The 10,395-nt window shown below is 51.0% G+C and overlaps 1 protein-coding gene across 1 annotated transcript; it reads right to left on the reverse strand.

The window, feature by feature from the left end:
- Positions 1–1,656: 1,656 nt before the first annotated feature.
- Positions 1,657–7,956, reverse strand: LOC115638673 (mast cell protease 1A-like). The gene is made up of 6 exons (XM_030540551.1): positions 7,942–7,956; positions 4,952–5,062; positions 4,698–4,845; positions 4,382–4,517; positions 3,609–3,860; positions 1,657–2,595 (listed from the first exon to the last, which is right to left on the reverse strand). Exons 2-6 carry the CDS (start codon positions 5,013–5,015, stop codon positions 2,464–2,466), a joined length of 732 nt encoding a protein of 243 aa, XP_030396411.1. The 5' UTR covers positions 5,016–5,062; positions 7,942–7,956; the 3' UTR covers positions 1,657–2,463.
- Positions 7,957–10,395: the final 2,439 nt, after the last annotated feature.

Here is a 10,395-nt window from a genome sequence, read left to right on the forward strand (position 1 = left end):
GGAGAGGGAAGTAAGTTTCTAGCCCTTATTGTTGAGGAGAAAAGATGGAAAATGTGACAAGAGTGTGATCTAAAGTCTCAGAATCCAGGCAGTAAAGAACCTAAAATGTATTAATTAAAAACAACAAACACATGATTTTTAATTCAATCTTGTGAATAGTTTTTGGAGCCTGGCTCATCATTTCTGATGTTTGGCTGTTGTTTGTCAGTGTAACTTATTTGTCTTACATGCGAAAACCAGAAAGACAATCCTGAATGATTTCCTTACCAGCATTGTTCCCCACTGCATTTGTATAGCCTCTCAAACCATCCATGCGACATCTGTGTTAGGGGGGTTAAAATCTTAAAAGCAACTTTCCCTGCTCCCCTTCAAAGCTTTCCGTACCAAACCTCCCTCCTTTATCAACCTACTTTCATTAGGAGTTCTGGAGACAGAGTGGGTTTGATCACGTTCGTACTAGTGAAGCCAAGGGACCTATACTGATCAACACCATCTGGAGATCTTCTTGCCTGCCGATTTGCTGATGATTGTGATGGAGGATGGGCGATCTGGGCGGAGCCTGAGAGTCTTAAACGTTGGGGTTTGGAGATAACGTTATCAGCGATGGTTGTGATAAAGTTGTCACGTCTACATGTTGATAGCATCCTTTCCACGGTCACAGATTTTTTTCCATGGTGTCTCGTTGTTTTTGCTGATACAGACTAACACAGCTACCCCTCTGAAATCTGCCATTTAGATTGTTATTGGAAGCCACGAGCCTTCTCTCCACTTTTATGTTTGACTGACAGCTTTAAACCCAGCTAGAACAGATGAGTTTCAATCTGTGGCCCATGAGTGTTTCTAACTCCCATGTGGTAAATAGTGAGATGCTCAGATGAGGGGGTAACGGGGTCCAGATCACACCCTAAGTTCCTAGTCCACTATCTTGTCTCTGTCTTGTCTCTAACAGTGGCTAGAACCAGCTGCTTCTGAATAAAGCATAAGAAACCCAGTTATTAGATAAATTACCCCAGGGAAGCTTCTTCCTATCCCCCGTGGTTAGCGTTGGGCTAGAAACTTTTTTATGAAATGAAGGCTGAGAAAGGAAAACACCAAGAGGTCGTGATAGGCAATGAAATCATGCGAGTTAGTAATGCTGGATGCGCTCAGCACTGGCCCGACTCTGCTCCGACACTGGGAGTTTTCCTCCTCTCGAGATCTATCTAGCAGCGATCAGTGACAGACCCAGGACCACAAGAAAAGTGCAAGGAGGCAGCGGGCCGAATGTGAGAGGGTATGTGTCTAAACTGAACGGCAAAGCTAAACAGGTGGGTTATGCATTCCCAGCAATAAGGACCAAGGACACCTACAGGCCATGCCCCTCCCATTTGCAGAGTTCCCACTAAACAGGAGATATTAAAGGCTGCGCAGTCCAGAATCAGAAAACCACATGGGTCTTTTTCAGTTCTGCTGGGGCACTTCCCTCTGTGGCCTGGGAAGTCAAAAGAGGACTGGTCTCCTCTGGGCTGACTTGCTCATTTACACCCAGGCAACCTTCTGAAATCAAAGGCCCTGCCCCATTGCAACTGGAGCAGAATTTGGCCCCTTGTGTTTGTCTGGAGAATGATCAGAAACCCACTGAAGCAAGATGTCGTGAAATAGGAGACTGACACGCTGTGACATGCAGATTGGCGTTTATTTTTCAAGCTTGTTACATGCCCAGCATCGCAGCAAGCGATAGAGAAGGAATGGAGCAGTGACCAGGGCGAAGGAGGTGTGAGAATATAGGGTTGGGGAGTCTCCTCCCTCTTAGAGGAACTGGCAAGGATTCAGATTCCTGCTGCTGCATTCTTTGCTTTGCTTCTGCTCTGACAATGTGGCACCAGCTGAAAATGCCAGGGAGAGAAACTCCCTTGTAAACCCAAGTGAAGCCCAACCTCAGCCTGGACTGAGCCGGGGAAACAAATCAGGGGACGCCCAGGAGGGAGCGGGCATGGGTCAGAGCTTTCCCCTCCAGGTGATCCAAAACCACCTCCTTGGGCCGATTTCAACTCACTTCAGTGCACCCTGCTCTAGAATCATCCCTGATTCTGCTCTGATGGTCTTAGCACCGTCCCGGAGACTGGACAGCTGTGCCCTATTCACGTCAACAGGGGCAGAAGGAATCCTGAAGCCCCTCAGAACAGCAAAGCTGCTGCTTCTTCAGGGGACCAGTCAAGAGAATATTAACTTGGGGCTGAAAACTTGACATTCCTCTCCTGAGCCAACAGAACCCAGGTGACAAGGGAACTGCTGGGCCTGCAGGCCTTCAGATCTACAGTAACCAGGCCATAGAGGCACCTAGAGAGAGTCTTGTCCGCTATGGTTTCAGACAACACCCCAAAGGGAGAAAAGGCTGGAGGATGCAACATAAGGGAAAGCAGCATGGGTCTCAAAGGCAGAAGATGCTGGAGGAGAAGCTGGAGCATCTCCTTCTCTGGTCCTCTAGCCCATAATCTTTTTGATCCACGGAAGGTAGTTAGCAATGCGGGTGTAGACACCAGGAGGGGCGCTGTAGCCAAAGGAGACAATTCCCTGCGCCACTCCGTTGCAGATCATAGGCCCCCCAGAATCCCCCTGCCAAACAGAGAAGAGGAGACACTTCAGAGGCCCTCTGGTTATGGGGCCAACTTAATCCCTAGTGTAACTTGATGGACTTCTATACTCTTACCCCCAGGGTCAACCCATTAAGCCGGCTGTTCTGCACAAACCCAATGCAGTCGCCCCATGTCACAGGCACTGCAATCACTGGGAGTAACTGCGCCTCATGGCTGATGTTCCCGAGTGAGCATTACTGGAGCAGTGACGCTGCAGCAGTGTAGGCCGTACAAACCCATCCAGAACCCTGGGTAAGCACTCCCAGGTCTGGCCCATGCTGCCGTGCTTCACTGCTGTGGCACCCAAGTCCGCTAAATTAAAGCCAGCTCGGCCATGTGTACACAAGTGGTGCTTGCCCCCTGTGACCGCGACAGGCACACGCTGTCTGGGCTAATAATGGAGTTTTCATCTCGCGCCAGTTCCAAACAGCAGCAAGGAAAAAACTGGTCTTGGAAAACGGAGGGAAGTTTCCAAAGGGAGAGGTGTTTTGAATCGAAAAATCAAAATGTTCTGTTCTGAAAAGGTCAAACCAACGTGTTTCAATTTTGTTCAGAAATTGGGAAAGGGGGAAAGGGAGGGAGTTGGTTTTTTTTTATTTACCGAAACCATTGGGTGAATTGAACACAACTTGGTGCAATGTTTTGGTTGACCTAAATCTGCATGTTTTTGCAAAAAGAAAAGGGGGGAGGAGGTTGAAAAATGTTAACCAGCTCTGGTGCAGATGACACTCACTAAGGAACCCATCGCTGCCAAGCTGTGTGCTTCCACAGGCCTCCGGGCTCAGCAGCAAACCCTCCTTCAGGAGCTGAATGCAGGGCTTCTGTCAGCCTGGGTAGCAAGAAACCACAGAGGGGGAACCCTTATGGGAGACACATGAGCTGGCAGGAGATTTGCATCCATGAGTGTCCCTCCTCTTGGAGAGGCACCTAAGTAGCTTGCCTGGTGCCCACACTTCCCCATGCCACCCGTTTGCCGGTGTTTCCAGCACTGACCTGGCTGGCGTCCTTGAGCTGGTGGAAGCTGCCGGCGCAGAGCATGCCATCGTTGAGGTGGGGGTAGACGTTGAGGCATTTCCTGCGGCTGTAGATGGTGATGTTAGTCTCAAAGAGCCTGGTAGTGTTCTTCTCTTTGTCAATGAGGCCCCATCCTGCTATACTGCACTTGGTGTCGGTGGGGATGTCGCTGCTGCTCTTGGGCAGCGGGATGACCTGGACGTATTTATTCAGCTTGGCCTTCGCTGTCAGCTGGGTGGAAGGAAGTGGAGGAGTATTAAGCCCCAAGAACTAGTCAATGGAGTCTGGAGGCAGGGGTCATGCTGTGAGAATGGCTCAGGAAGATGTCCAGTGGCCCTACCTGGCCAGGTGATGGGAGAGGCTGAGCATCCTCAGAGCCAGTGCTCAGCAACCTACAGCAATGGGCCCTGAGCAGTCTAGGGGACAGGAGGGAGGCAATACTGGAGAACATGCAGCTTGCAGGGGATGTGGGACAGTGCAGTTGACACTGGGTGATCTATTCTGAGAGGGGCTGAGTGCTTCTGGCCCTCAGGGAACTCCAGGAAGGGTGAGGCTGCAGGATCTGCCCATGGTTTCCTTTCTCTGGCTGGACATCTTGAAATAATAAAGCCCAGTTTGCAAAGTGAGCTTTGACTTCTTCCCATACAGCATAAGGCATAAAATTCTCTCTGTTCTCAGCCATCCGCACTTAGCCCTTCACCCCCCAAAGCAGCTGCCAGGGGGACCTCCCCTGCTGCAGACAAGTCACTTACCTTGAGCAGCATTATGTCATTAATTAGGGAGATATCGTTGTATTCAGGGTGTTTGTAGTAGGTTTCAACCCCCAGCACCTGCTGAGACTCCTCTGGCTCATGGATATTGTGAGCTCCCAGGATCACAGTGATATCCCTGAAACTAGGAGGAGGCAGCATGGGTCACTTTCCCGGACACAGCCCCTCTCCCCTTCCCCGAGCAACGGGGGCGAGGGTGCAGAGACAACTGGCTTCACACAGACGGGCAGATGACTCCTGCTTTAAAATTTATTCCGTCAACCAGCCTGAGAAGGACAAACCTGGCGACAGTACCTACCCCATGCAGTGAGCGGCGGTCATCAGCCAGTCCGGGGCCACCAGAAAACCCCCACACCGGAAATCACTGGAAAACTTCAGAGCTGCCATGTAGGGTCTGGAGTGGGGCTTAGCTTCATGCCCCCCAACAATCTGACTCCGCAAAGCACCTGAAAGACACACAGACTCCCGAGTGGGAGAAGAGGGGATGGCTCCTTCCTCAACTGGTGCATGGACCCTGGAGAGTCACCCTAGCCCATGGCTTCCTCTACTCACCAGCATGGGTCGAGGGGTAGGACAGCAGGGAAAGCAGGAGCAGGAGACATTGGGGCCTCTCCATCTCTGAGTTCACAGCTCCTTGGATCTTCTTCTAGGATCGACACCAACCTGAGCCTCCTGCTGCCCTGTGGCTGGTTTTATAGCCTCAGGCCAACGAAACTCGGAAACCAGGAAACCACATGTGCTGGGCTGATCTAAATGATCCAGGCACAATCAGATCCTTGTGCGACTATCTGCTACTTCCTCTCCACTTGCCTCTGGTCACTCGCTTCAGATACTCGGAAGCTGGCCCAAGTTGACAGCTTCTGGGGGCATGAAGGACAATGCGTCTCTTTGTTCCTAGCAGGGCAGGCCAGTCAGCAGGACCTGTGGGAGAGTAGTGGCTGTATTAACAGGCCTTGTTTAAAATAAACACAAACCTGGCTCCATAAAGCACCTTCCCAGCGTGATGTTGCCGTCTATGTGCTTTTATACAAATATGCTAATGAGGGAATCTAATGTAACTGGAATATGCTTCATGCAAACGGTCTCTTGTAAGGTATCATTACAAAGCTTATAATCTACTGAGTGTGGTCTTCCTAGTTCTATAAATGTATCACTCTTGTATCTAAAACTAGAAATATGAAATATAACCCTGCGGGCCTATTGTCATTATCCAAAGTGTTGGCAATTAATGGTGGTTGGGAATCTTGATGGCTCCCAACAACCAGGACAATTGACTGGCTGGCTCTGTTTGCAGGCAGGCCTTCCTGTGAGTCAGGCTGGGAGGAATGAGGGCTTGGGGTCTTACAGCGATGTGATCGTGTCACCTGAACTGGAATCCATCTTTAACCTGGCGCTTTTTCTGTAAGGAGGGATGGGAACCCAGAGGGACAAAGGATTCCCACCTTATACCAAAGTTATATAAGTGGGTGGAACAGAACAAAGGGAGGAGAGGAGCCATCATAAAGAATGCCCTAGCTACCACCTAGCTGGAACAAGAGCTGTACCAGGGGAAAGGATTGTGCCCAGACAGTGCCGCCCAGAGGATTCAGGGGGCCTGGGCAAAGCAATTTCACAGGTCTCTTCCATTTAAAAAAAAGTTGCAATACTATATTCTCGTGAGGGCCCCTGCGGGGCCTGGGGCAAATTGCCCCACTTGCCCCCTCACCCCAGGCAGCCCTGTGCCCAGACTAGGAAGGCATCCAGTCTGGGAAAGAAATGTATTGAAACAGCTCTGAGGGTGAGATCTTCTCTGTATTCAGTTGTATTACTGTATTAGACTTAGATTTGCGCTTTTTATTTTATTTTACTTGGTAATTTACTTTGTTCTGTCTGTTACTACCTGGAACCACTTAAATCCTACTTTCTGTATTTAATAAAATCACTTTTTACTTATTAATTAACCCAGAATATGTATTAACACCTGTAGGGAGGCAAACAGCTGTGCATCTCTCTCTATCAATGTTATAGAGGGCAAACAATCTTTGAGTTTACCCTGTATAAGCTTTATACAGAGTAGATCGGATTTATTTGGTTTTAGACCCCATTGAGAGTTGGGCATCTGAGTGTTAAAAGCAGGAACACTTCTGTGAACTGCTTTCAGTTAAGCCTGCAGCTGTTAGGGGATGTGATTCAGACCTGGGTCTGGGTTTGCAGCAGGCTAGCGGGTCTGGCTCACACCAGGCAGGGCACTGAAGTCCTGAGCTGCCAGGGCAGGAAGCCAGGGGCAGAAGTAGTCTTGGCACATCAGTTGGCAGCTCCCAAGGTGGGGTTTCTGTGATCCAATCCGCCACACCCAGGGTCTCAGCGCTAATGCCCCAGCATGCACTGTGATCATGATAAACACCCCCCCATACATCATGGGGTTTGCCTGCGGGGCATGGAAAGCATGAGGCCTTACAGGCTCTACCCGGTGTGAGACAAGGAAGACAACATTTGCAAACTGCCCAGTGACTGGGTGCAGGAGTAACACCCACCACTCCCGGGGTCATGTGGTGCCTGATCCACTGGTGATATGAATTTGTTCCAGTCCCAGCTGCAGAGCTGTGACTTTCTAGCTTGAGCTATAGCCAAGCTGGTGCTTTTAGCTATGGAGGCCGGTGGTGGCTGTCACCCAGTCAGCAGGGGATCTTTGGGAGCTAGCAGTGGACAGATGGAAATGTGCTCTGTAGAACATGGATAGATTGGAGTGGAGTGGCCTCGGCCCTTCTGTACTACTCCTATCTTACGTCTATAGCACATCTCACAGGCACAGATCAAGGCACTTAAAAAGGCAGGCCAGGATCATTACCACCATCTTACAGATGGAGAAACTGAGGCACGGGAAGCCGATGTTACTTCCCCAAGGTCACCCTGGGATGATGCAGTGCTGGTGTCAGCAGAGATTACATATGGGTGTAAGTAAAGGCTATGCGCTCGGAACAGCCCTCTGCAGTGAGCAGGAGTCGTTCCCAAGTGCTAGGCCGGCCGTGTCCTCTATTCCCAGGAGCAGGGAATTAAAACTGAGCTGAATATGGGCCGAGAGAAGGGGTTAAGTGTGAGTCTCAATCCCCTGTCAGCCCCCCTTTGCCAGATGTTGGGTCTTCAGCTCACGTCATGCCAGAGCAGCTTGTGTCTTTAGCACGGTAGGTGCCCTGTTCGAGCCTAACGTGTCGCCCAAGAGGGTGGTGGTCACTGTTGTAACCCATTTGGAACTCATCGTGGGTGCAGCACTGGCTTGGGACTCAGGAGACCCTGATTCTGTTCCTGGCTCTGCCACTGATGTGGCTGGGTGACTCTGGGGAAGTCACAGCCCCTCTCTGTGCCTCAGTTTCCTCATCTGTGCAATGGGGATAATAATATTTACCTCCTTTGTAAAGCACTTGGAGATTTAGGGCTAGACAAGAGCTAGGAGGTGGTATTATTATTATTAAGCCCTGTGACTGAGTAGTTTAAATTGTTCCCTTGCGTGTGTCTACTAGTTTCATCTCCCATCAGGTAGCCAAGTCCTTAAGGAATTTCTCATGCTCCCCCCTACTCTGGGTTAATCTCACTTGTTCTGTGGCAACAGCCAGTGTGACCATCTCATTATTAACCCTCTGGTGCAGGCTGTCAATAACCGATTTAGACTGCACCGCTGCGAAATCCTAAGTCATGGAAAACCCCGCTCCTCTCCTCTCCCTCTGAGAATGATCTGTTAGTGTCCTGGACCCTGCGTGATGGCTGGAGCCAGAAATAGCCGTAACCATTGACATAAAGAGCATGCGAAGGCATCGGGTGGTGTGGGAGAGGACCTGTATCTCCACTCAAGTGGAGACATGATGATGGGTTCTGTGCCTCCCTGGAGATAACGATCAAGAACGCCAGCCGGCTGATAGCATCCTTTCCGCTGTCATACATTTTTCCATTGGGCAGAAGGTGCTAACGGCGGGTCAGTCTGTAACCGAAAACCATACAGGCCTTTGCCATTTCACCGGGGGTGGATATTTATCTCTCTACAGAGAGGCCACGCAAAGCCTGTGCACCACTTGGCTCCGATGCTACAGTAACAAGTGCAACATTGGGAGGGAAGAGACTTGAGGCCTCGCTTAGGCTGAGATTTTCGGTGGAGACGCCGTAAAGGGGGGCCTGATTTTCAGCAGGTGACTGCTCGGCAGGCTGGGAAAATCAGGCTCTTCCAACTGGGTTCCCAAAGTCATTAATCTTTGGAAATCTTGGCCTTAATGACCTGAGGTTGATGGCGACAGTGGGACATGGAGGAAGAGAAGATGCTTCTCCCCTCTGTGCTCCACCAAACCATCCCAGGCATCTGCCCAAGAAGAGCAGGAATCAGAAGCAGGAACTAGCAGAAGAGACACTGTTACCTCTTCCCCATTGCAAACACTTTCAGCAGGAGGACAGTTAGCTGGTGCTGCTTGGTGCCTGGTCTGCAGGGGCTTGATTCAGCCCATACCCACAGATCACAACAGGAACTGGATCAGACCCTAGGTAAGAAGAGGACTCATGTCTTAGCAGAAGGAGAAGTTGTCTGCTCTAGGTTCAGTGTCAGACCATTTGAGGGAAGGGTCTCTTTAATTATCCCTTTGTGCTGGATTCTCAGTGGGGGTCGCTGGGGCCATAGGCGCATTTGACATCAGCTGAGTGTCTGGCTCTGGGACTCGGTTTTGTGACCCTTTGCCAGGATAGTCAGGGAGGCAACCCTGCCCCCTGGGGGGTTACTAAACCTCTGATTGCCAGAAGCTGGGACTGGCGACTGGGGATGTAATTCAGTAACTGCCCTATCCTGCTCATTCTCTCCGAAGCCTCTAGCGGTGGCCGCTCTCAGAGACAGGATACGGGGCTACCTGGGTCATTGGTCTGACCCAGTCTGGCCATTCGTCCATCCACAGGTAAAAACAGAATCCTGGACCCCGCTGCTAGAGAGTCTCATGTCCCGCAGGGGACCAGTCAGGGGACTCTTAGCTCAGAGCATTTAAATCTTTAAAGAGCACATTTAGCATATCTCTTGGCAAGCTAACGATGTCCCCACTAATCTCTGCTCACATCAGGATGTGTTTGTCCCCAGGAAGAAGAGCCTCTTCCTCTAATGATGATATTTAAGATCTGAGAGCCCATTAGCGCCCCGCCCTCGGGAGGAATTAGGGGCCTTATTTTATCCCTGTAGCTTTATACAATGCCCCTAAGGGATGGACGGACGCTCAGTGGCCTGTGGTTTTACAGCCGAAGTGGAGGTTACTGGATCTGACCCATCCTGTTCCTAAGCCTAGATCCCTAGGGGAACACAGATTGCCAGGGCAGGGTTTAGGCAGGGTCTGGGCTTCAGACCCAGAGAGTTTCCTCCTCCCACAAAACAGGGAACAGCCAGAGGTGGAGCAGCGGGTAGAGGATGCTGGGATTTGATGTGGGAAGATCAGAGACTCAGGAACTGGAGGGTGACCAGCAGAGCCCATCTGTAGGGACTAGGAGGAAGAGGTGGGTGGGGCTCCATGGGATCACTCTGTCCAGGGGGCTTTATACTTTCAGTGGGCTGGAAATGTCAGGGGCTGGAGGCGACTGTGAGTCCAAATCCGGCCTGGAACAGGATGGCTTGCCCATGGACTGGACAGCCTGAGGCTGAGCCTGGAGCCCACCTGAGAGTAGGGTGACCAGGCAGCAAGTATGAAAAATCAGGATGGGGTTGGGGGGTAATAGGAGCCTATATAAGACAAAGCCCCAGGTATTGGGACTGTCCCTATAAAATCGGGACATCTGGTCACCCTGCCTGAGCAGAATCGGGGCCTCCTCTATAAAAAGCAGCGGAAAGCAGGGGGTGGTTGCTGAAGGAGTGAAGTTGAGACTGGCGGGAATGGCGACAGCGCTGGGAGAACGTTCTCCAGGCCAGGGAGCGACTCTGCCCAGGAAGCAGGGGAAAGATGGGGAAGGCCTGTGGCGAAGGCCAAACTCCAGACAGGAGGTACTGGGACTGGGCTCAGCTGAACCCG

This window comes from Gopherus evgoodei, chromosome 22 (assembly GCF_007399415.2).
Source record: "Gopherus evgoodei ecotype Sinaloan lineage chromosome 22, rGopEvg1_v1.p, whole genome shotgun sequence".
NCBI classification, from domain to species: Eukaryota; Metazoa; Chordata; order Testudines; family Testudinidae; genus Gopherus; species Gopherus evgoodei.

Coding starts and splice junctions, on each gene's coding strand:
- LOC115638673 (XM_030540551.1), bottom strand. CDS start 5,015: ATGGAGAGGCCCCAATGTCTCCTGCTCCTGCTTTCCCTGCTGTCCTAC. Junction 4,518..4,697: donor ACCGCCGCTCACTGCATGGG/GTAGGTACTGTC, acceptor TCCTAGTTTCAG/GGATATCACTGTGATCCTGG. Junction 3,861..4,381: donor ATGACATAATGCTGCTCAAG/GTAAGTGACTTG, acceptor CCTTCCACCCAG/CTGACAGCGAAGGCCAAGCT.